This window comes from Pezoporus wallicus, unplaced genomic scaffold (assembly GCF_028554395.1).
Source record: "Pezoporus wallicus isolate ANWC-B61680 ecotype Strahan unplaced genomic scaffold, APGP_CSIRO_Pwel_v1 contig_8518, whole genome shotgun sequence".
Classification (NCBI taxonomy): Eukaryota; Metazoa; Chordata; class Aves; order Psittaciformes; family Psittacidae; genus Pezoporus; species Pezoporus wallicus.
The window spans coordinates 624830-651902 of record NW_026642458.1 but is presented as its reverse complement, the minus strand read 5'-3'; the positions used below and the strand labels follow the sequence as shown (position 1 = coordinate 651902).

The window sequence follows — 27073 nt, the reverse complement described above, 5'->3', positions numbered from 1 at the left end:
TCAAGGGGAAAACAAGGTCTTTCCCTGTTTCCTACAATAGTAGCATTTGTATCTTTCTTACCAAGTTGCTTTGGATTGTCACAAACACATGGGTCCCAAGCTCATTTCATCTGGGATCTGCTACCCATGGCACCAGGTGACCTTGTTCAAGGGAGACGTGTCACCCAAGCAAGCTATCCCATGGCAACTTCATTGTTTTATCACATCTAGAGTATCTCTGTGTGTAGAAGATGATGTTGAAGTCTAGGAGGTTTATCCCTCTCATTGCCCACCCTCTTTGGGCACACTGTCTTCACCTCTCTTTGGCCTCTTCCCAGCTTACTAGCACTTACTATCATTTAAAGTTTATAAATTTATTTTTGAAAATTTTACACCAGTAGCAGTTAAGTTACAGCTTCAACAGTATTCTTTATTGTTATTTTGAATCAGTAACTCTTGCTGCTGCTTTAGCATCATGTTTTTTCTATCTCGGACATAGTTGTAATAGAGTAATTTGTAAAGCTGCATGTAAGTGGGGTGAAACTGGGAGCACTCCCAATTTCAGTCTAACTGGACTCTGCCCTCCTCACTTCATCTTGTCTTGTGCAAGAGAGAATCCAGGTGCAGGGTCCAGAAGGCAGCAAGAGGACACATCGACCGAGTACCTGCTTTGAGCAGTGAGAGAACCAGAGCACTGTAGTCCATCCTCTGGGTTCACCATGTGCCCATGTGATCTTTCACTTTTCTAGTTGGAATAAAACTTTCCTGAAGAAAAATAGCCTAGATTTCAGATGAAGTCTTACCAACATTTAGTGCAACAGTAGTAATTCCCAGACAAGACTTTAATAAGAAGGAGATCTCACTTGCCTCTTTCACACCTTCATTACATGTTTATCCACAGACAGGTTATAAACACACAAGTCATTCTGCTTTATCATTTCTCTAATTCTGAAAGGCCAGGTTTAAGGTGTAATTCTATTCACTTCCATCCCATTTCTGTTACTCATGATTTTTTTTTTTCCCCTGTGTGAGTCCCATTCTTCACTATTTAATATTGGTGGCCAACTTAATACTCTTCAAGTTTCATTAGCAAACACAAACTTTTAGGTGCATATTACTAATGCAAATATTTAATAAGATCATTCCCAATAACAGATCTTTCAGGATGGGCAATATTACTCCAAGCCTGTAATTATCCTTGCAGCACAGCACAATATTATATCATCTTCAGTCAGTTCCTTTCCTGTCTTAACAATTCTATTTATCTCTCTCTCTTCTGCTCAGACTAACAATTACAAGTGTCATTGTAGCAGCTGCTTTTGTGAAATAGTGATAGATTAATATCTACCACATTTTACTTGCTTTTATAAAAGGTGGTTATCAAAATAAGGTAGCAGATAATCTGGCTTCCTTTGGGAAGTTTGTTTTGCATGTAGCAGTCTTCTGTGCTTATATTCCCTATGGGTAGAATTCATGAAAAGTATTTTAAATTTGGGACTCCATATGGTCATAGGATTATATGCATCTCCATAAATCAGAGCTTTTATAAGATACTTCATAATTTCTGTCATCTGCAAACCCCAAAGAAGACACCTTGCTTGATGTCCAAAGCTAGACTGAGAGATGACCCAAAGTATTTTATGATACAGAAAAACTCATTGAATTTCAGATGATCCTAAGATTAGATTTTTCACTGCACTTCTGATGGCAAGATGCTGGATATCATTTTACTCCTGTTGAAAAGACTAAAAAAAAAAACCAAACCAGAAGCAATCTGTCCTTACTTGCTGGGAGGACCTGCCCTTTCACTTGGTGCCAGTCTCTTGCTGATATCTCTGCTTGTACAGCAGTAAAATATGTCCAACTGTGCAGGCTGCAGAAAAGACTGAGAATGAGCTCTGATATTTTGGTTAATTAGAAATAGGCACCTCAATATGGGTTTCTGATGTGAAGTTTATTGTGTTCTACACTGATTATGGAATATACTCAAAGCAAATCATTACATAACCTCATTCATTATGAGGCATCATGCACCTGTATCTGAAGACATGATAGCACTGATTCTTTTTATAAATGCAAAACAATTGATTTCACTGATTACACTAAACCCAAACAAAGAGTGAGCACATTTAAATTATATATTGTTGTTTCATTAAATTATGCACTGTGTTTTCTGGTAGGCCTAATATAAACATTTGGGACCAAGTTATTTCCTTTGGTATAGAAACAAAACTCTCTTTGTAGCCAGTGAGAATGCTATACACAGATCTGGAGAGGAGATGTGGGAATGAAACAATCCTCCCTTATCTGAATTCCGTTTGTCACTTTTGGCTTTTCAAAGAGTACTCAGAAACAACTCAGTTGTGATCAGTAAAGTTGCCTTTTCAGTAAGGGAAGGTGTGCAAGCAGCAGATCACACTACTGTTGCCCAAGGCTTGCACTGCAGATCCAAATCAGAGTTCTGTTGTGCTAGATGCTGAACATGCACAAGCACAGTTAGATTCACATTATCTACTTAGAAGCAATTAGCTGGTATCTTCAGAAAGAAAGGACTACTGTGTCTGTCAGTAGTCCTAAGGCAACTGATTTCCTTAAGCTTTTGATAGTCTGATTACATCTCTCTGAGACAGAAGGAGAAAAAAAACCAGTATCTAACTGAAAATAGTCTCCTCCCAAACACTGAATGAGACCAGTTCTTTATTTCTCCTAAACCCAAAGTGAATCTGTAAAAATACAAGCATTCAAAAGGATCCAAGTCTCCTCATAGGTTATTATTTGAAGAGCAAAACTAACTTCATCTCAAAGTTCAAGAACCTTCGTGTCTATTTTGCCATATGTAAGTTTATACATTCATCTGACAGGTGTTTTCACTTGGTCCCCTCATGTATATGTTCAAATGGGTTTTACTTATTTTTACTGGCTAAAGCTTTTACAGTTCTATAGCAACAGGTCCATCAAGTTGTCAGCTGATTTAGTACTTGGAAACCTCCAGTTGTCCTCAGTTGTAGTGTTTATCAAAGTGCAGCACTCAGTAGCAGATTAGCTTCTAGGCTAACATTGACTAGTTTGGACAGTTATAAGTAAATTGTTTTTTGTTGGGCTGATTGTTTTAAAATTAAGCCTCCAAGCACCGAAAGAATCGGCAATGCCAAAGGAGACTCGGAGCCTTGTCTTCAAAGTTATGACAAGTCAGGCACTTGGCAGTTTTCACAATGACCTATATTTTAATATGGGCTATTGGATTATTTCTAAAGAGGCTTCTTAGCCATAAAAGAATTATGCTCATTGGCCGGGCTGTGGCAAAAATACAATTGAATTAAGGATTGAAATAATTTAGAATCCAGCTGGACAAGTTGTCCCTGCGGCTGAGCTGTAGCAGATGTATTAAGCATTGGAAATTGCACAGAAAAAAGGTATAATTGATCTAAGGTAACCTCACTACTTTGTATTAAACAAATCAATGCTGATAAGATGACAGGTTAGAAGCAAGAAGCCAAATTGAAGGAAGGTGGACCTGGAAAAAAAAAAAAGCTTAGGTAAACCAAGTTAAATTCTGGATCCTAAATGTGGTCGGGACTGTGGACAATTAGGCTCTGTAAGTACAGTGGCTATGAGTTTCCAAATCAGCAGGAATGCTGGGGAGTGATGGGAAGAGTGGAGAAGGAGATACCAAACTGTGTGTCCTTACAGAAGGGACATGTTTCCTAAGTGAGAAAATAAATTCTAATTAGCCACATCTGTGTTAATTTGGGCACCTGAAATCATTTGCCACTGAAAATCATTGGTGCCCCATAGCCCTCACACTCACACAGATCTGTACCTGTATGTATTGCTGCATTTCACCTCTGAGATTAAAAGCTAAGGCTGCATTGTGACAATGGCAATATGCAGAGCAGCTGATGTTTAAGAGTGCAGTGTGTGTGTGTTGTGTTAGTTAAAAGAAACAGGTAAAATTAAAATGTTGGCTAGCAATGTAGGATATGGTAAATTCCTTCTGGAGGCAGTGCCTGAACACTAGCAAATGGAGTGGAAGGTGTCCACGACAGAAGGCTATAGAATAAAGAAAAATAATATTTTTCTAGTTTTCTTTCAAAACACAGTGAATTTTAGAGGGAGTGACTTCAAATAACTCCTGTATGTACTTAATGGAGATAGAAATACTGGCAGTATTTCCTGTTGTTACTCACCTAACTTCTTTTTCTGCATTCCAGACTGAGCCCAAATGGTTTCATAGTCATTAACCTTGTTTTTGCAAAGATTGAAAAGATGCAGAAAAAAAAAAAAGATAAATGCATGTGTTACGGCTTTGGGTGTATGTACCCTGAAGTGAACATACACTCCTGTGGCTATCGACACTGAGAAAACGAGGCACATAGACACAGCGTTGCCTCCAGGAGAGCGTTGTAGCAAGTTCTCTTGCCCTGTGTCCAGAGGAGCAGATGAAGCCGGTGCCAGGATGGGGGTGCATTTCTCCAGATTGTGTTATTGAGTATTAGAGAGGTAATAATTACAGTGCTTTGCCTTCTGCTCTCTGAATAGCTCTGCTTTTCTGGCAGGAAGCCTTTTGAGGCGGGTGGTGGGGCTGCAGTGAAGAGAGATGCTGCTGTCAGTGCTGTCAAGGGTGGGCCATGACCCGTGTTCCTGCGGCTGTGAGGAAAGGGTAGCGAGCGGTATTCCTGCAGCTGCTCGGGAAGGCAGGGCCGCGAGCTGTATCCCTTGGCTTGCCCTGAAGCTCCACCTGCTGGTTCTTCCCTCCAGCGCAGGGATTAGCGGCGGGGCGGAGGGGGTGCTGCTGTGCAAGCAGCGGGAGGCAGGGAGCTGGGGCTCCTGGTACTGCCGAGCCTAAAACTTGGGAACAGCCCTTCAAGGGAGCAGGGGCTTGGCTTGTGTGCCTCTCCTCTTCCTCCTGTTAAATACTATAGACCTCTAAAACGACTAGAGCTCAGTGGTTTTCTACGGAAATTAGACACCTGCTTTGAAAATAAGGAAGACAGAAGCTCCCTTAATTGTCCAGCAAATATGCTGATTTGAAACACATCATAGAATCCCAGGTTGGAAGGGACCTCAAGGATCACCTGGTCCAACCTTTCTAGGCAAAGCATAACCTAGACTAGATGGTCCAGCACCCTGTCCGATCTTAACAGTGTTCAGCACTGGGGAATTCACCGCTTCCCTAGGGAGAGATTATTCCAATGTTACAATGGCTGATTGTTGATGGTTCTAATTGTGAAAAATTTTCCTCTTGTGTCCAGTCAGAATCTCCCCAGCAGTAACTTGTGCCACTCACCCTCTCTCTTTTCTATGTGACTCCTTGTAGAAAGCAAGTCTCCATCTCCTTTATACCTGCTCTTTAAATACTGGCCTCTATGCATTTGAGACCTATGAATAGCAATGTTGAAGGCCAGTCCAAGTGCAAAGTCAAGCAATCAAAGTTCAGGAAATGTTGTTAAGATAACATTTTAGTTAAGATTTTGCTGTGGCACAAGCAAATGGAAGAGCTGATGTTAAAACACGGTTATTCCTCTGACAGCTCCCTCTCTCTCACACCAGGCATCTTCTGCCTCTCTGCCATTTGCAGGAATTGAAACTTTTGTGACCTAGTAATTCCATGTAGCTTTCCTAAAGCTAGTACCAAATTTTGCCTGATTGCTCCTTGTCTTGGGCAGACAAGGATCTTTGATGTAAAATATAAGTGAATGAAAGTGTGGATTTTGAAGTTAGATGTAGATTTGAAGAATCACTTGTTTCTTTGTTCATTTCAAATAAATGAGATGTAACCAGCAGATAAACATGCAGCCATCCATCCTTGGTGTGATTGTTCAGTTTTCAGACTGTTCTTAATCAAGGCACAGCACTTGCATCTCAGTAAATCCTAAGCATAGAAAGGGCTAAACATCGAATTATGTAATTAAAAAAAATGATGGTACTTTGCCCAGCCAAAACCTCACTATTTGTTTACTGACAGAGTAGTAATACCAGAAGATTAATTGTTATGAGAGGTTCTTTGTGAGACATTAAACACTGAAGGAAAGATGGGTCATTCAGATGCATCCTCAACATGAAAAAATGTCTTTTGCTTTCTGAAAAATTGCATGTTGCATTCTCTTGCAGGTGTTCAAGTTATGATGAGATAGTGTATAATTCCTCATGGTCAAGCTCAAAAATTATCGCCCATTGGGAAAGTATGATGGGGAAGTTGAATATACTCACCTCTATACTGTCATTAACAATTTCTGTGCTGTTTCTAAGAGAATATTGTGACTTGTTTGATAGCAGAGTTTAGAACCCTGTTGTAATAGCAAGTCTACAGTGGACTTCATCCTGTGCTCATGCACAGAGACAGAAGAGTATGGTGGCAGCAGATTAGGGAGAAAGTAGAAAAGATAAATGAACAGTCGCTCAGTTTTTGTTATGGAAGATGTCATCTGCTACTCCATCAGATCCTCTCAAGTTTACTTCTTAACTTTTCTGCAGACTGAGGATACATCTGAAGACTAGACAGTCTCTGTTCTACCTGAAATCCAGCTTAATATTGGGGTAACTGCTTTTTGATACAAATTACAGTACAAAGTTTTTCACATTCGCAGAAGAGATTATGGCAGCAAGTCTCGTAACATGAAGGGCAATGGTATTCCATATCAGTGACTGGGTTCCCATTGTAGTTCATGAGGTATAAGGAGGACTTACTTTGTTAAGAAGAACTGACAGGTATGCTCCTTTCTTAGTGAACATGTGCATTTGCTGTCCCCCTGTTCTCTATCCCACTGGTGGTCTCTTATGTCCCTTCATGGATCATCATTATTAGCTAGATAGTCCATGTAATCTCAGCAGAAGAATATTCTGCCTGCCTTCCCTGTGTCTGCAATTTGGATATTTTAGATTTGTAAAGGCAAAGTTGCTACACAGCTGATCTCCAAGCATGACAGAACATTGTGCTATGTGCCTGCCTACCCTTCATCTGTGCTTTTACCTCTGGTGAGCTGCAGCCACTGTTCTTTTTAGGGTTTGATACAGAAGAGGAGTCCAGGTGCCACCACTCCTGTTTTAAGGGACACTTTTCTTACGCTAAGGACAGTGCAATGGGAATGGAATGAAACCTGGGCCTGTCTTCACTGGGTAAGGGAAGGAACTGGGATAATACAAATACAGTTGCTCTTCTGGCCATAGAGAGGAACTTGTAAAAACAAGCACAGGGTGGGACAGCAGTTCATGCTCTGGAAGGATCTGCTGCATAAGGGGATCTCTTTAAAAAGAGCATCAGCGAGAGTGCCAGCCCCAGGGAGTGCCTGGCAGTAAGATGAAGTTGGAATAAGGTTGGGGAAGGCTGGTGGGTGCTGTGTCTTGATGCAGATGGGCTGCTATACTGCAGCTCCCCAGGGATCCTCCATCTCTGTGGGTGGCCCAGGGATGCCAGCTTGCCCTAACCTTGCAATATTTAGGGTATTTTGATGAAGTTCCACCATCTGAATTCATGTGATTCTATTAAAAACCTAGTTTCCATTCAGGAATAAAAAGTTACATTGCTAGCTCATAAGCTGAAAATATAAACCATAAGGGCTCAAAACTGGAAGGATAATAAAAATAAATGCCTTACTATTTTTAGGAATAAAATAAAATATAAATTTAAGAAGTTGTTTTGTTTTTTTTTTTCTGCATGGCTTTGAATGCCTCCAGGAAAGGGAAACCACTTGAGCTTCTTTCTGTGCATTCAGGGAGACATCTCAGAACCTTTCTAAGATATTTCACATTCTGCAGGTGTGTTGTGGTAGGGAGGTAGAGATGGGGAACCAAATTAGGGATCAGGCCCTCATAACATTATGTTCCACTCAGCTTTGCTTTCCTGGAACTGTATAGTGCAGAAACTTCCTGCACAAAGGAGCACATGAAATTTAAAAAATAAACAGATGTGTGTGGAAAGCTGTTAAAACAAATGCAAACTAGACATTATCACAGAAAATTAAGGTGTCCTACCATACACGGTGTGTGCTTCTGAACATCATAGAACAATGAGTTGTACATGCTCACTCCTATTTCCTCAAAGAAGCTTTTGCTGTTAAAAAAAGGCTGTTGTTAACTATTAGTCTGCTTGTTATTAATGTAGGCAGTGCTATTTCTTAAATCATTCTTGCAATCCTAGTGTTTCATATTGTTTTGTTTGGTTTAATTTCCAAAGTTTGGAAAAGGACCTGCCTGAGCTTCCATGTATATTGCAGAAAGAAATCAAAGGGCCTGTCTCATTAGCAGTCTGCAGGTTTTCTGGAGGAGGGTCAGGTATGTTCAGTACCTCTTCAGGTGGGACTCAAACTCCTGCAGGGCCACATAGAAGCGTGGTTTGCCTTGAGTCCAATTCCAGCCAGGAGCTCAGAGTCCTTCCAGTAAGCGCTCAGAGGTCTAATGCACACGAGTTGAGTTAAACCCAAAACTGCCAGAGGAAGTTGGGAAACATGGCTTCTCCTTTTATTTCAACATCTCCTTTCCTATGGGTTTCAGCTCATGCAACTCATGATCTGTATGTCTGTAAGGAGGCACAAGCAGGATTTAATGCAGCAACAGCACTTCAGTATTCTCTTTCTCAATAAATTAACCATTGACTCCCATAGTGTTTGTCTTCTACTTTGCCCTATTCTTTTTTTTCTCTTACCCTTATTCTTTTTTCTAGTTTTCTGAGTTGATCTGAGCAAAACTTTGTTCCGGTACCTGCTCTTAGAGAAGTCTGGAACCCCTGCAGGGAGAAGAAAGTGGGTCAGAGCTACAGAGACAGTAGCAGGGAAATAAGTCTTTTTACTGGAATGAGCATGAGGCCAGGAACAAGAGAAATGCTGGAAGCTTTGTGCTGTATTTCTGTGGTATAACAACACAGCTCTGATGGCCCACTAATTCAGTTTTTTTACTGTTAGGAACCACTAAGGCAGTATTGATGCTTCCTTAACTGTGCTAGGTCATTATCATACAATGTAATTATCTGATGCTGGTGTATGGTTTGTAGGACCTATTTTCAGGGGCCTGTTTCTGGGCAGATCTACCTGATAATGCAGCTTCCAAAAATGTACGTTAAAGGGTCAGATTGCTGTGCTGAATAAATAATCATTTATAATTTGGTTGTATTAGGGGCCCTGTTGTGATAGGCTGTCTAAAACATCTGAATTAAAGGCCAGTACAAGTTCTAAAGAACACAAAATTAAACCCAATAGCTAAAAATATATGATGGACTCAGGTCAAAATCCAGCCTTTTGGAAGGAATTTGGATGTAAGTCGGAACTTGGCAGCTCTGCAGAATTTATAATAAAAAGATGCCAAGTAAAACTCTGGTAGGAGCCTTACCATATCACTGCTGACATTAACATTAGGCTGCCTCACTGGGATTGATAGAGGCTTTTTCCTTCTTGTTTAATAATGTATTTCCTCTTAGAGGAAAACTGTGGTGGTAAAACTCAGCAAAGCCAACAATGTGTCTCATAAACAAATTCATTTCCTTCTTCAAACATTGTTTCATTCAAGAGCAATACATTCAAAATCCCTTTTAGCACTGGGTCTTTAATTGGTTCCTTTTGCAGGAATGAAGCAGCCATTCTTTGAATCTCCCTTGAAGTTTGCTGAATTTGTTAAAATCTGCTGTGTTACCTCCTGTTGGGAATGTATCCTTTACTGAATTGCAGCAAGCGAATGACACTGATAACATACATGGTGTATGACTCTATTTGGGGTTTTTAGGAAAACTCCGCACATTGATTTTTAATGGTGAGCATTGGCCTGTAATACGTTAAAAAAGCCCCACACCCTTAACATTTCCCTATGGGTATGCAGTTTTGTTTCAGGATTTTTTAATGATTTTTGAAACAAAAAAATGAGGGAGGCCTGTTCCTGCAGGGAGAAGATCTCATTTCATCTGTCTCTGAGAAAGCTGCTCTGCTTCTCCAGAAACTTATTTAGTAAGGCCCAAGGAAGGGGTAGTAGGGCACTGCCATGTGTTTAACATTTGGCATGGCTTTTGCTGCATTTAATTGATTTTTTTTTTTTCAATTTTTACTACTGTGATGGACAGATGTGATTTTAATACAGGTTTATTGTTTGTTTTTTTTTAAGTTGAGACTATACAGGCTTCTTGCCTGCAGTTAGTAAGTGTAGTTATTTGAAATGCAAATATATCTGTGTTACTTCCAGTGTATAACGTTCTGCACAGAGAAGAGACAGAGATGGAGAAAGTGAAAGTAAAGGAGAATCCATGCAATCGAAAAGATTTTGTGGCTTAAGGCTGAGCACTGACTAAATCTGTGAGGCATAATCACTCATTTGGGAAGTGTTTTAGCAGTTAGAAAAGCTAAGTTCAGCTTAATATATTCTGTAGGAAGAAATAAAAGTCAGATTGCTAGTTGCCAGACATTCAACACAACTAAAGTTACTCAACTAAAGGCACCCTGATTTTAGCATTAGTGTTGCCTGGAAGGGCATTAATATTTCCTGGAAGGCTGTGTTTTAGGTTAGTGGTTTGTATTCCCTCCTTTTTCATGTGGTTTGGAATTTTTAAAATATTTTTAAAGTATCCAATCAAGGAGCAGAGGACACACTGCAACCATGTAGCAGGACTGGTAAGTAAGGCTAAAGCTGTGGAAGATGGTCTGAATATGTTGAATTGAAAATTCTCCCATGATGCGTGGATTCCAGGAAAATCAGCCCTGGCTTTTGAACCGTTTAACTGTTAATGAGAAACCAAAGTCGTAATTACGAGTGAGTATGGTGATGACATTGGCTAGTTACAGAAGATTTATAAGCAAGAAGATGCCAGAACAAGATCTGGCGCAGTGGCAATGTTTCCTCACCCAGCCCCAAATAATGAAAGAATTGAATAGAATTTGCCATTGTTGGAAAAAAGTTTACACATGGACCTGCCTTGCGAGCTGGCACCCACTTACAACAATAACTAAGTCTGTGTGCTACTGAGCCATATAAATGAGCTGAGCTTCCTCATGCATAAAGGAGGCTTTTAGCAGAGAAAATACATTGGGTTTCTTGCACTGGGTGGCAAACACTTTCCGTTAACCCTGGAGCAATGATGACTGGAAATTACTTGGCTTATTACTTGTAAACCCCAAAGTCCATGTCGTGCTGCTCCCATGCCTCTAGTTGCAGCTGCCTAATAACCAGGATGAGAGTTGTTCTGCCAGAGCTAAGAATGCTGCCTGGCTTCTCATGAGTCTTTCTTAGCTCTAAGAAAACAAAGCAGTGGAGAAAGAGTGGCTTGTGCTTTTTTACCAGTCCTGGGCTTCAGTCCTCCAGAGCTCTTATTTCACAATTAAAATGGAGTTAATAGGGCTTTTCTTCTCTTGTGTCATACCCTCTTTACACCCTGTGCTCAGCTGGGCTGTGTTTTCTGGAGAAACTGAATGACAATGTATTTCAATGATACTTGGTCCTCTAAACTGTAGGTGGTTTTTGGAAAATGGTACGTTAGGCACAGAGGCACCTTTGAGCTTTAAACAACATGACCTTTTGTCTGTGGTGCTTCCACATAGCATTTATCTAGAGATCAAAGTAAATTTTTATCTATCTGAGATCCTTCCTCTGAAGTAACTCCTTCTGAAGAAATAGAAGAGAGCTCCTGATTTCTTTTTAATCATTCCCCACTGTCTGCCAGTGGGTCACAGGTATCTGTCTAGTGGCAAATATCTACTGCAGAATGAATATTCTTGTTTGATGGTTCATTTCACCACTAAAAACACGAGCCATAGACTCCTAGTAACTGAAGTCTTCACAACTGTATATGTTTTATTCCTTAGACTTTGGGTGACCTGATTTCAACAGCACTGTTTCAGGAGAGAGGAGATGCCAACAACCATCTCATCCTGGCTTTATTATAGCCAAGGCTACATCTGAAACAATTGCCATGGTGGTTTCTTTACTGATGTTTTCAATTAGGTAAGTGTCACCAAAAATACATTTGATTCGGTTTTGCTGTATCGGTGCCATTTATTATGTTCAGCCTCTTTACAAGGGCATGTAGTGATAGGACAGGAGGGAATGGCTTTAAGGTAGAAGAGGGGACATTCAGGTTAAACATGAGGAAGAAGTTCTTCCCTGTGAGGATGCGAGGCCTTGGCATAGGTTGCCCAGAGAAACTGTGGCTGCCCCATCCCTGGCAGTGTTCAAGGCCAGGTTGGATGGGGCCTGGAGCAACTTGGTCTAATGGAAGGTGTTTCTGTCTGTGGAGCTGGTTGAACTTTAATGTCTCTTCCAACCCAATCCACCCTAGACTTCTATGTTGCAATAATCCTCATGAGAGGAGCATTAAATCTATGTAGGTGGCTAACAACTTAATTCATTATTTTATCCTTTCTCAGAAGATGGTGGAATAGTCTGATAGGTAGGCTTGATACAGGATCAGAATAGAATCTGAATATATCTTTAATTCAAGAATAGCATGGGAGTTTTGATATTTCAAAGAAAGGTGTGAAATACATAATATTTATAGCACTTATGGCACAAATTACATTCAGAGAAACATTCAGTGATTAGGAATGATCCAGTCTTCATGAATTACCCTGCCTCACACAGAGGTATAGCTAAAAGACACTTCTGGATGACTTTGTTTGCTATGACTGGTGTGATATATTCCCAAGAGACTGAAGAGCTTTATAAGGAGGGAATACATTGTCCTCATTGCATCAATAGTCCTGTCTTGGGTACATTGTGATGTTCTTTTTGTGGGATGTGTTTGTCACCATGCTGATATGTGGTAGATGTGTGCGTAATGAATCCAGTGGAAATAAACTGTGTTTTCCCCCTTATGAATATTTGATCTATGATTTATTTATCCACCCAGACTTGGACTAATAGCATGTCAAATGCTGCCTGTTTGTTTTCCTGTTGACATATTTCTATCAGCAGTGTCTTCTGTATTATGGACAGGAAAAATATTAGCAGACTTACAAAACAATGGCTTAACGAGACCAATTCTTTGATGTAAGCTAGATGGACTCCACTTGGGAAAATCAGAAAAGATTAGGTGGAGGGGAGGATTTTTTTTGCCTACTGTGAAATTATTCGCATTAGGCTGGAAGAAGAGTGAATTGAGACTGACTGACTCCACCAGAAGGTCAGACACTGACTGGTGCTGACAGGCTAGGGTCTGCGAGGGCGGGGCTTGCCTGCATACCCCTGTGTAACTTTATGGACACCTGAGAATTCATTCTTTCGCACCTTTAGAGTGCACCAGGTCATGGTGGAAAGAATCAGGCTTGATATCACTGAAAATGCCTGTTGACAGCAAGCAAGTCAGAGATAGCTGCAGGTAAGAAGCATTTTGATAGGGAAAAAGGTGGTAAAAGAGTCTAAATGCACCATGTTTTCATAAATGATCAAATCTGTTTAATCCGCTTTTCATGATCTGGTGCAGGGTTTGCTGCCTTGATCTGAAAAAAGAAGATTATCAGTGGGAGTGTTAAAGTGAAGAATGTAAAATTTTATTACAGGGTTTGAGTCCCATGAGTACCCATGGGTAATTCACTTCGTCAGGAGTCACAACTACTGTATTTCTGACTCTGCTATGCCCATACATTCCCATGTACCTTTTGGCAAAGTAGTCACTTTCTTTTTGCCTTGTCTATTTATAAACTGTTAAACATCCAGGAAAGGTAGAAACCCTTATATATGTTTTATGCAATACTTAGTTCAATATATTTCAATCTAGTTCAATTTTTTTTTTTTTTTTCCCCTGCTAGAGCTGCAAAGTCCACTTGAATAAAGTGGATAATAATGGAGAGTTTTGTGTCTCACTACTTGTTGCTGCCTGAGGGGCTGGTTCTTTTTGGTACACAGAATATCTCTTCTACTAAAAGAGAAGTTTCTGCTATAAAAGGCATAGACTTTTGCCTTTAAAATTGTAAAGTAGAAAGAATGGCTCCTGCTAGTATATATTTCAAAAGTTGTTTTAGGTTTCATGTAGCTTTGAGTTAATAATAGTTCAAGCCTGCATTCAAACTGCAAAGGTGAAATTGCTGCTCTTTCTCTGTCCCCGGTGTATATTGACAATATACTTTTCTGCTTGCAAGAGACAGGCTGTCAAAGACATGTAATTAAATAACATTATGGAGGTTGGCATGCTTTCATTCAAAAGAGCAGCGTACAAAATCTAAACATTTTAAATTATTTCTGCTTTGAATGGCTGCTGCAGTTCATGGCTGGTTATCTCCCATTTCAAAGACTTCCTCCATTGAGGAAAACAGCTTTCCTAAAAGCTGCTGGCAGTTCTGGTATGACTCCTTCAAGTCTCCTGCACTTTTTCCTGTTCATTTCTTTTTTTTTACGTTTTAAGAAAACATTTTGAATTTTCCTGCAATCTTTGATACCAGGAGATAGGAGCAGAAACACAGACTTACGTATCCAATTGTGCACTTGGCCTTATCTTTGTCTGCAAGGCTGATGTTTACCTTTCAAAAGGAAATTATTCTTTTTGAACAATTATAGCCTCTGAGCTTTCATCATGTCTCTCTAATTTCTAGTGCTTTGCTTCTAGTGCACTGTCAGATGCTTAGTGAAGTTTTAGGAAGATAATGTCCTTAACAAAAGGAAGTAATATATATGGGTTTTTTTAATTGGAGAAAGTTGTTTTTAACAATAATCTGAGCTAATCAAAATATTCTTGATATTCTTAAATTCAATAAGGATAAAGCTAAGATGCTGCAGTAGGCAGGAAGGGGGTTAAGGAGCAGTTAATTAGGAGAGGATCTAGACCTTACAGATCAGTGATAGCTGTATATCAAAGGGCAATACGGTGTTGTTTTAGAAGAGCCAAAACTTGCACTGGTTGTGTATGAGCAGGAATGCTCACTGAAAACTCTGGAAGACAAGACTTCTAGTTTGTTAGGGAATAGTGGGGCTGGACCTAAAGCAAGCAAGAAAGGTTTTGTGTTTTGGCTCAAGAAAGACAGGCTAGGAGACGCAAGGGTGAAACAAACATGCATGATGATAAGCTCTGGGTATAGGTATATAAAGATATAAATAGTTACCCTGCAGAGAAGTAAGCACCAATTCTCCTTCAGCAAGGTGAACACAAGACCTGGTGGCTTCAGCTGAAGAAGTATTCAGGTTAGACAGTGAGAGGAACTTTTCTAATAGGAAAAATTGTTAAGCAATGCACTAGATTGTCTGGCAAGGCTGTGCAGGCTCCCTCTGTGGAGACCTTTAATGACAGATTTAGTCTAATGAATTCTCACTTCTGCAAACAAATTCTGTTTGCTGGGTGTATAGGAAGAGAATGACTTTTTCACATGTTTTTATTGGTATTTTTGTAAAAATCAAATTCACAATGAAAAGAAAACTAAGTAATAGCCTTAAAATGCCTCAAGTTCACTTGCAATTCCCAGAAAATTCCCCATCTCCTTTATAAAACCCACAGGTAGTTCAAATGGTTCCTGTCGTAGTATTGTTATACTCCTGAACAGAGCCTCATGCAGCCATTGCATAACCTCAGGAGATAACACACTCAAGGAGACTTGTAGAAACTAGGGAAATATGTTCTTACCTGTGGCCAGTTTAAAGCAAAGCAATGTGCATCCAAGCATAATTTAAAAGATGAGCCTCATTTAAACCTCATGCAAAAAAAGAGTATTTTCTAGATTGTCTATTAAAATTAACTAATGAAGTTAATATCTTTCATTTACTTTCAGCACTTAAGCTTGTAATTGCATGGTAATGTATTAGAGAAGGTGTATGTATTTCAACCTGTTGTAGCCCAGAGGGCTTAAAAAAAGGCAAGTAGGCAGTGCCTAGCTCAGGTAATGAAGTATTTCCTAGTATAACATTGTCATATGTCTCTAAAGTCTTATCAGTGAGGTTACGGTTATTACAGAATGTCTTACATTATCAGGATGGCATCCTAAATTTAAAGTTCCAAAATATGTAATTAATTGTGATACTGTTTTTCTTGGTGAGGGTGGTGTAATTCTTACCCATTAACAATAACTAGCCATGGAAATTTTTCCTGTTTTCTGATTATAAGTACTATTGTGTGCTTTTAATAAGTACTGAGTATCTGGTTGATGCCCACAGGATTAAGCATGCACTTAAGTGCTTAGCAAAAATTAGGTCCTTAAATGACCCTTATATATTTCCTTTGTCATGGCACTAAACCTGCTGTGCTTCTTGAACTTTATCTGAGTCAGTGCTTCATACTGCATTTATATCAGAAGCGGTTTTTTGTTTGCATTTTGGCTTTATGAAATGTCAGAATCAATCTTATACTAATGAAATGTCCAAATTTCATCTCAGCTATGAACATGGCTGCTAATCCTATAAGATGTTTACTTTCTGCCTCTCTGGCTATGTATAGTAACAGAGAGTCTGCCAACTTAAGCACTGCTGACAAACGTCTCCTACTGCTAGTCAGTCTAATAAATGTTATTTCATTGAGTAAAGATTTGAAATTAATTAATTAAATGTTATTAAAATCCCTTGCAACCTTTGACAAGTTCGCTTTGACTGCAGACCAGTAAAAGTAGCTGAGTGCTGAATGCGCTCCCTGAATCCCACCTAATTCAATGATTTTTATGTTTACTCTTACCATTTCTTAACTTTAATCAGTGGAATAAGTCTTTTAATGGTAGTAGCTACATTTTAGGTGGAAACATGGAGGGAGAAAGTACAGGGAAAGGTAGGCTGTTCAAGGGATGCAAAACTTAATAGGAAAAATGTAAGCCAAGACCACTGACCAGTCCAGCCTTCCTAGCAAATCGTACAGTATAACCGCAAATCTCCCAAGCATTTCTTTAATATCAAATATGAGTTATTCTTCCTGTGGCATTCTCAAAGTGAGAGCTATGTAATTCTCAGCATGAAATCTCAGGCTCCTTTCCTTGTTAAAGGCTATGGCCAAAGTTCAAATTCACAAGCAGACTGTCCACAGGGGAATTGGGGGTGTGTTTGTGTATGAGGGAACTTTTCTTACATTTGGTTTCCAAGCTGCAGGGCCTAATTTTCCACATCCATGAGTTATGAGTAGCCCTTGGCACCTATGCAAATACCACCAGCAGCCTGCTCAGGCAGAATGGTGTATTTATTTGCACTGGAATAGTGTCTGAAGAATTACCCAGCAATTGGGCCCTAGTGTGCTGACCACCATATTAAAGAAGTCAATAAAAGTTCCTCAGACTTCTGATACCCAGAGAACACTTTGTTTTAAGCGAGAATTGCTAGGTAGATGACAGTTGTGGCCAAGCAGCCCTGACCCTGTGCAGCAATCCTATGAACGGTCATTAGACCTGTCACACAACATGACCCTCTTTTGACTCCCAGTGCTTCAAGTCCTGCTGAGTTCTTGAGAGGGATTGAAGAGGTAGAGCACACAGCTGTCCTGCAAAATCTCCATTGCAAACCATTTGGGAATCACAGAACTTCCCCCCTTCCCCCCCCCCCCCCCCATTATGGAGCGAGCTGATGAAGAAGAGGAGGCAACACCTACAGGAAAATTGTGCTAATACGATTTGTTACCTAACTTGTTCTGATGTAGATGAGTACAAAAACAGCCACTGCCTAGCTTGGTACCTCTGGCTGATGCTGCATGGCTATTGACTGTGAAAATAGGAGATTCTTTTTTGGATGCTTTCAATCAAAGTGTTGCTGCTCTTCATAGTTCTACTGATGGACAGCAACCACCCAAGTATCACGTGATTTTGTCAATGTAGGGCCAGATCTTATAGCAGCATGATCTTGATCTGACATGAAAGCTGGCTGTGCTACACAACACAGAAAGTACAAATAGTTGCAATTTTCTTGGCTTGAAGGATCTTTCCCTAGGAAATCAACCTGTCATGTGGCCAGTGGAGACCCTGTTGATTCACCTTCCTTAAGCAAACTGATCAAGATTTACAGTATTAATGTCTTCCTTGTTCCAGGGTGAACAAGGAAGGTCCACTTTTCTAGGTGACCTGCCATTGCCTTTCATGTGTTCACAAACAGGAGCCTTGATTTTAAAAAATATAAGTAAGATTTATTCTTGGTGTATGTACATACTTACCAGAAACCATGGAAAACAGCAGCCCATGGGCCTCTGTTCTTGAGAATTAGTTGTGTATTCCTCTTGTAATATGCTTGTCCTTGTTTGAGTCTCATCCTTGTTCAGTCAAGATTGTTAGACCTTCTGTATACATTACACAATTACATTATTTTGGTATCTGTGAAGGATTATCAGCAAATCCATGTTACAGTATGACACAAAAGTACCGATCAAATAAATGATGTTCCCTACAGTAACAAATACACCTACTAGCTCTATAGTGCAGGACTCTAAAAGTTCCTTAAGCAGCCTGTAAGCAGCCCATAGACTTAAGAACTCATACCTCAGGAAGTCTCAGGCAGAAAGGTGTTACCCCTCAATGCCTGATTGAGAACCATTTTCTGTTTAGTATTTTTAACCTTCTTCTTCTGTTTAGTTCCTTAGGCACTTAATGTAATGCCTGTTTACTGCAGACTGCTTTTAGTTTGGTCCTGTAAAAGCTCCCTGAGGCACAATAATGCCTAGAAATTAATATATTCCCTTCCTGCACATCAAGCAGATGTGTGTATATTGAGTTAGTGTCTGTAACGTTTAGCTCATTTCTTTTCAGAGCATAGTTGAATCACTGCTACATACCAAGCCCATTTGTGGCCTTTCCTCCTTAAACTACTGGGATATATAGATTTACATACACAGTATTTTTAGCCTTAATTGCAAAGTGCTTGTGTGACTTGCAGGTTTTTGTAAAATCAATAGTCTTAAACATGCTACATTTTGGGCAGCATGGTGCTCCAGTTGTTGAATGTGGCTAGACTCAACAGGAGCATGTGTAAGGAACCCTTGGTATTCCAAGGCCTTGATGTGCTTGTCTGTGTTGTCTTTGCCCACCCACCTTTTTCTTACTGGTTGGAATAAAGTTGTCTTTGAAAAGATTACTGCTGGTTGAGAAGCTGAGGACTTTGGTTAATGTGCTGGGTGAAAGTGTCCTTGCCACAGAATTAACATGCATTGCAGCTAACTGTACAGCCACATCAGGGTAACTACTGCTTCTCCTTCTCTTAAAGAAAATCCTTTCCTAATGTTTATGTTACACAAAGACATGATTGTTACTTTTCAGCTGTGGTTGAGTTCACTCATTGTACCTGTAAATGAGGTGTTATTTTCCATCAGATACCTTATTTTCCATCAGAAAAACATCTGTGTTTTCTGTGTTTACCTGAAAATCTTCTTTGTATCATATCCCCTCTTGCTGAGGCAATGAACAGAAGTAACTTTTTGGAAGAGCATCACTCCTGTCCTACTTTCCTAGCCTTACCATAAAGAGAAGTGCCAGCACACTCAGAGCTAGGAATGCCCACTTCAGGTTGCACTGTGTTTACCAAAGTAAGACATCATGATTTTCTGCAAATCCCCCCAGTCCCTTAAGGTAGACAGAATACCCTTCCCACTCTACTAGAAAGACAGCTGTTCAGGTGAAGTATTTTAAAAATATAGATTTATTTTAAGCACGTGAAACATCAGGATAGGCACAACTATAAATATGGAAAGATTAAACATGGCAATGAGCTTGCAGCCAGACAACGCAAGCAGTAACTTACAGGCAGAGGTTACCAGTTCACGTATGAAAACCTGCTGACACTTGGTTATCTTTGGTACTAGACATTCTAGGCTTTGCTCAACTTAATTTGAAAATATATTGTTACTCCACCCCTATTAAGTTTTTAATTAGAAGTATTTGCATAAATACCTATATATATTTAAATACTGTATAAAGTGCACTCAGATAAAGGATGGAAAAAGGTAAAGGCCCAACTTCCAGTGCACTATAGGGGACTGAGGCAGAACATACTCATCATTAACAAAACAGAGCGTGTTTTTTAGTTAAACCCTAGGAACACATTGAGTAATGCACAGTAATACATACATGGCTTCCAGGAGACAGCTTTAGAATAGAGACTAACTACTAGAACTATGGCTTGACGGCATATTTGCCTTTTAAGTTTTGCAGAGCAAGGTCACATTGCTCTGTTGATAATTAGTAGAATCAAAAATATGCTGAAGTTTGAAATGTTCTTCCTAATGTGATCCTGAACAATTGTTACTGCAAACAATGTTCTATTTATTTTTAAATAGTGGATTAATTCTTGGGTCTCATTGCCTGCATTTTCCTGTAGACTGTGACCTGCTATCTTGGAATTCTCATTAGGTTTTTTGTTGTTAGAAGTACAGCCATTTGCATTTTTAATTAGCCTTTAAGCCTAAATCTATTTCTGTTAACATCAGTGAATTAGCATGTCTTGTTCAGAAGCTTAGGCTTTATAGCTAAGGAGCAGTTAAGGGAAATCTAAGGACAGCTAAAAGAAAACATCAGCTTCAGCTGAGCTTCTTGTAATTTCTTCCTGTCTCTCAGGGCCTTGACTAGGGCTAAGTGATATTGCCAATTAAATCACTCTGGCATTGTTTCCCCTCCTTAAGACGAGTTGGGGATGGGGATGCAGAGGAATTGAGCAACACCAAAGATTCCACTTGTTTTTACACAAGTGGATCCTCAGTTTCCATCCTGAGAGGCCACTGCAGTGCTGGAGCCTCTTACCCCTGCTAGCACATCTGTTACTTTTGTGGAAGCATGAACTTGGAAGACAGTGAACAACATTCCCAGCATTTGTGATCCTGACATCAAGGACAGAATAGTTACAGTGGTTTCTCCCTTACACTCAAACAGGAATAACTTCTCCTGATACAAAAGTGAAAAAAAAAGAATACATATATATAGTTTCTTAAACTTTACCTTCCCTCTCTATTTTAGATCAGTTGTGCTTAGGAATAGCTAGGGGAAATAACCCTGTAGAATTCAACAGCTGAATTCTTCAGCTCTTCTCAGTCATCCTTTTTGTCAGAGGTAGTCGAGTTATCCTCTTCATTGCCTTCAGGACAGACCTTATTTCTTGCAATTGGTGTTTCTGATACTGGGACTGTACTCTTTCTAACTGGACTGTGTTTGACTGCAGGTGACTCAATGTCATACTCCTCCAACATATCTAACTGGTATCTCTGTAGCTCTAGGTATGTAGTAAACAACTTGGCATATTCTGGATGCTTGAGTGCAAAGTGCTTGAATTCATCTGAAAAATACAGAAAACACAGATACTATAGTGCAGCAACAGAATCAAAAGAAATTTCAGTGCCTGCTCCTTTTACTGAAGCCGATCTCCAGTTACTTCACTCTGAAGCATATCAGGCATATCACACACAGTACCTAGGCCTGTGCTTCAGCTGTTTTCCCCAGAAACAGAGTATGAGAACCATCAGATAACTTCAGGCAGAAAAAAGGTAAGAAACTCTCACTATCAGTATGATTACCAGAGTACTCTTTGTTACAAAAGGATGTTAACTTACCATAGGACAGCTTCCCCGTTTTATCTGCATCTATTTCTTTAAAGAGCATAGATACATCAAGCTCCGGCAGCCCCAGAGCTGCCCGAATGATACAAGCAAACTCATCTTCCTTTATAGTGCCATCCTCATCCTGGTCAAAGAGCTGGAAAACACAACATGTAGCAATACTTCAGCATCAGCTTGCCTATGAACCTTCTATGCATGTTAGCAATACGTATTAGGTTTCTAGCATTCAAAAGGTGATCTGCAAATAATGCCTAGGATTCAGAGAGACTGGTTGTCTCAGCCACTTTCTCTTGTTAAACATTTTATGTATTTTCTCTGGAAAAGAGAGACACTTAGCAGACACTCAGCAGAGCAATGTACATGCTATAGTTGGGATTACAACATTCTGCAACAACAAACCAACCTCACTGTTTATTACAGTTCAGTAATAAACTCATAAAAAACTGATAAAAACAAAACATTAACAAAGGTTTATGTCTACTATGAGCTGTGCTAAGGGTCTACTGGAATCAGCCACCCTATATTGGAACATCTTAGATTTTAGTCTTCGTTTTCATTAAGTTCTGGCACATCTACCATCAGATTAAACTTGCCATAGTTTATGTTCTCACATAAATGCCTAAATTTTAGTATATGTGATCGGTCACCCACTAAGGAATTATTGTCATTAACAAGGAATTTTGGTGACTGGAAGCACAGGCAGTAGATGTACATCGATCACCCCATCCTTCCCAGCACAGTGACAGTAAGCATCTGCCGTGAATCAGCCCCTTGAGAAACACGAGGGATGGATGGCTCTAATGCTTAAATACTTGCTACAGGCAAACTTTTCCAAACTTTCCCAAGAAAACAACTAGCAAAAGGAACCTCATAGTTCTAGTTCAGACTTAAACAGGGTTTTACCAGCTGAACCAGTCATTTCCTACTGAAACTGGGAATTCAAACAAATTACTGATTTTATAATCAGCACAACTGGTAAGATACTGGAGTATAGTCTGGAAAACAAAATAATGAGACAGCAACAATAGGTGCTAGGCTTGCTTCTTCATGGGACTCTGTGGTGATGAAACACCCCTAAAAAAGCACAAATCACTTGGAACAGCTGTAGTGCTTATCTGTAAAGCAGCCAGTGTATATAATGGATTGCCATAAAAATTCCAGTACTTCCCAAGTACCCACCAGTACCAAAAAGTACTCAAGATGAACGTGATCTGTATCTCCTATATTGTTCAATATAGGTCATAAGAACAGATTACTGGGTAAAGCAACTGAATCTGTATCAAAGATCTACCAAAAAAAAAAAAAAGTCACTTGAGCATTTTCCTGTTCAGGGGACTCACAGCCTGGGCATCCCTGATCACATATTGCCTGCTTGTACCTGAGATTTGTAACAAGCTAGTGCTTCTTAACTGCTGTACTATCACCACACCACAGTTCAAGCCAGTAGATCTTAGATGCAGCCCAATTTTTTTCGATGTGCCAGTCCTCAATAGCTCTTCTTGGCTTTTCCAGCCCCCTCCTCTTTATTAACAGTGACTCTACTGAGTACTTGACCGACAAGAGGATATTGCTCCATCTATTGTCTACTTGTGACACTGAAGAATCACAGTAGAAAAAACCTCAGGCGAAAGAACTGCAAGTGCTGCTGAATCATTTTTGGAGTTAGCCTGCCAAGTTACATATTCATTAGTGCCTTCACATGGCTTTTGAAACCCTTTTCCATGATGCTGGCAATTCCCTCCTTCCCCTTCACACTCTAAATGTCAATTGGTTTAAGAGTATTACTCACATTTGCATAACAGATTGAAGCTATAAACTTGTGATTTGAAAGCTAACAGACCTACAGTCAGTCTTGATTTGTCAGGTTTGTAGATTTACACTAAATTGAACTTACCTTAAATGCCATCCGAATAGTCTCTTCTGTGTTGGCTGGGTTACACAGAATGGACAAACCAATTACATATTCTCTGAAGTCAATGGTGCCATCTCCATTCTGTATGCAAACACACACATGGCAGTAGCTACAGTTAATACTGCAGATCACTTTAACAGCTGTTGTATAAATCAGCCATACAACTTCCGTTAAAACAGTTTACAGCACTAGAGGTATTGGCTCTTCCCAGAAAAAAATACTAACAGATTGCTAAATGTATGTAATACAAAGGCTGAACTAGCAATGTTACAGTATTTTCAATAGCTAGAAATTTGGTCTCCATTTCTCTTGTAAACACTCAAACAAAAGAGATCTAAAACAACTTACACATTTTTTCTCTAGTATATGATCTCCAAGAAGCCTCCAGTAAGAACTGGAATACATGGGTCTAGGGTAACTAACAACTGTTGTAGCTCTGCATTGCTCACAGGCCAATGCAACATCCTAGAACATGTCAACAGTGAGGCTGTTGCCTTAATTCTTCCTAAGAACCTTCAGTAATAAAATATATGCTAGTGGAAGTACAGCCTGATGATGCAGTACCTCTACATGGACTATCTTAAGCCTTTCTTTGAAACAAATGTGTTGCCCTACATGCTATCTTGAAATGAATACACTATCCTTCCTTTTGAGCCATAAATGCAACAAATTCACTGTAACAGTCTCTCTGGTAAGTTCAGTTTAGATCTGAACAAACATTTCACTACAAAGTTACATCAACAAAACATCTGAAATTTGCCTTGATATGGGATTTGTGACCAGTTTTCCTATGTAAACTGTGTTATACTTGTGGATAGGGAAAATGGCAGAGGCTTGTTGAAATATATGCTTAAGTCAGTAGTGTTCCTCTGACCACACCGCGTTTCTTTGGGAAAACACCTTGTGTTTTGGGAAACATCGTGTGCCCGGGGGAAGAGACATCTCTAAGTGTTAGGTGATGGGACACAGAGTAGTTAATGAAAGCACAGCAGAGATGACTAGTAGCTCATAGTTTGGAACATTCACAAAAAGGGGTATGCATCAAAACCATTTTAAAAGCAAACAAAAGCGTGAAGCAGAACTCCCTTTGTGGATAATGTGCTGTACATTTCAAGAAAACAAGATTTACAAAGTAGACTCTCTAAGTCTGAGAACAGCACAAAACCTTTTCATCCACGTGAGAGAAGGGTGGTCTCCTGAGTAAATCTGTAGTGAACAGCCAGATCTAGATTCTATTCCTGGCTCTCCTACCAACTTCTTATGCCCAATTGAGCGTACCAATCTTAACCTTTTTGTTCCCGGTTTTCTGCTGTTGAATAGTGGAATATGGAGCTTGCCTGTGGAGAAACGCTGCTCTGTGGAGCACTTTGATAACCTTGAGTTCACATGAAATGGGATTTCTGTTACTGAATTCAGGTTTTAAGGTAGTTCTTGATTAACAAAATATGTGTAATAATATGCTCAGTACTAACTTTTATCAAGCTATATGTCTGGCAGGATACAAAACTGCTAAAATACACTTTTATGTAGCCTTCTAATCCAACTCAGGACTCTTCTGCACAGACAACTGTTGCACCTCCTTTGAAGACACACAACCTTTGAGAATCTTCTACTTCAAAAACCTGTACATTTTAGGGAAACTTTTTAGCAAAGATATGAATAGTCTCTAAGTTATTTCTATGTATGTCTAAAAGATGTAACTTTTGATAGTTTTTAATCACCAAAAAAGGACAATGTTCTCTCATAAATGCTGTGTTATTTACAAATGTTGTGCTCTCATTGTGCTGCAGAGCTTGACTTTAAATATTCTGGCTACTTCACAGTTCTCATAATGTAGATAATAGATCAAACTTTAAAAACTATCATTATAAACCTAAACTCTTAAAGCAACTGAGACAGGAGTGTAGATAATGACTGTTCCATGCAGTATTAGTTTTGGACAGTTTTGTAGACTGTATTCTTAGCAAAGGATTGTTTGATGCAATTACGATTTTTTTTTATTTATTTTTAAAGTTAAGAATATGTATCACAGGAAAAGAACTGGGAAGTAAGCTTTAACTAAAATAGTCCCATTAAAAACGGCTGCTGAAGTAAGTTAACACAGCTGAGGCTGCACAAGGAAAAATGACAAGAGCTAATAAGGGTCATATTACTTTAATTAATGTGCTAAAACTGAGTAATCAAAACTGAGTGCAAACTGATATGCAGAACTCCAGCCATTTGAGTAGGAAATCAAGCTACTATACTTGCAAGATCATGTTGTGACTAGCTCTACTAAGCCATAGAATCACTAGCCAACTTCCAAATGCTCTGGCATGTTGGCTAATGAGAAATGATAGGGTTGTTGTCTGGAAAAAGAGATAGGAGTTAAACTGAAAATGCAGGAAAACCTTCAGTGTTTGCGTAGCATCACTGCAAACAAGGACTTGCAGTAGTCTTTTTACAGGTATCTAGCTGTGTTTGCAGCCTGTGAAAATAGTTAAATATTTTAAGGACGCAACGCATGAGCTGAGCTCCAATTCTCTAAATAGCAAAGCAGAACAACAATATTTAGATACTTGTATTTATGTTTCATAAAATAACTGAAAGAGTGTAACCTCAACAAGCCCTGTTTTCTTTACAGAAACTAGTTTTCTGCTACTATTTTCAATATGGCATGCTATGGTAACTAGGGTTTTGTTGTTTTACACAATACAGTAAATCTTACATTTTGGGAAACAAGAAAGTTTACATTGTCATAAGCAGTCTTATTTGGAGTTGCAAAAGGGTTGCAAGACAAATGCAAGACAAATAAAGTTTAAAGTACTACTGCCACAGATCTTTTTTCTCACTATGTAAGGCAACAGGAAAAATCAAGTGTGCAAGTCTGCATGCTGTTTAGCTAAGTAAACCCTGAGTAACTTACACAGCTAGTACAGAGAACCTACAACTGGACCATCTGGGGAGGGACTGCAGATGCGCCTCTCGTACTCATACCCAGGCTCATCATGCAATAGCCTATTGCTGTAACTCCAAAATTTCCACTGCCTGTTGCAAGTTCTAACTGGTCAGAAAGAGCACCTCTGAAACAAACCTGGTAGGCTGGTGCTCACATGGAGGTACCGCACTTTCCCTTGTGCTCACTTTTCTCTTACTCAGAGCCCAAATACCACTGTGGACGACTGTATTTTTTCCACTGAATAACTGGGAGAAGGGTGAATGTCATTAGGAAGGGACTGACCTCTTTCATCTCAAGAACTAATAAGGGTCATACTACTTCCATTAAAGTGCTAAATTTGGGCCAATACGAGTATTTTTACTCTTTCTGTCACCCAGCTTGGTATTAAACAAAATGCAGGAGGAAAAAAGTCTGAGCAAAAGTCGTAAGTTACTTTTTCTTAAGTTGCAAGCAAAAGGCTTCTGCATGTATAGCAGGGAGGAGATCTCATCAGTTTGGAAAATAGTATTTGCCAAGTGTAACTGCAGAATGTAGAAATCAAAGCTACAGAAATTTAGAAACAAACCCAAACCACAACACATTTGTTAGCATTCAGATGCCCTGCAGGTATTGTGTGGGATTTCTCGATTAGTCACTGATGTTTCCCTAGGGAGGGGCAGGGGTGTGTGGATTCTGACAACTGCAGACTGCCCGTGGAGCTACTAAACTCATCCTTGCACATTCCAGTCAGCTAGCACATACCCTAAACCATTTTCCTGTAAAGCAGCAAAGCCCTGCTGAGAAACTGTCTTGTTAAAAGGCTGTCTTCATCAACCATGTAATCCTTACTGCAAAGAAATGAACCTCTGACAGTTCA

At 39.6% G+C, this 27073-nt stretch overlaps 1 protein-coding gene across 1 annotated transcript in view; it reads right to left on the bottom strand.

Moving 5' to 3' along the window:
• Positions 1-20458: 20458 nt before the first annotated feature.
• The window catches only part of LPCAT2 (lysophosphatidylcholine acyltransferase 2), a 30837-nt gene continuing 24222 nt past the window's right edge, over positions 20459-27073 (bottom strand). The window contains exons 12-14 of the mRNA XM_057430635.1: positions 23262-23360; positions 21362-21503; positions 20459-21087 (exon numbers count right to left, since the gene is read on the bottom strand). Of these exons, the coding sequence (XP_057286618.1) occupies positions 20843-21087; positions 21362-21503; positions 23262-23360 (486 nt within the window). The 3' untranslated portion in view covers positions 20459-20842. The remainder of the gene's footprint in view (positions 21088-21361; positions 21504-23261; positions 23361-27073) is intronic.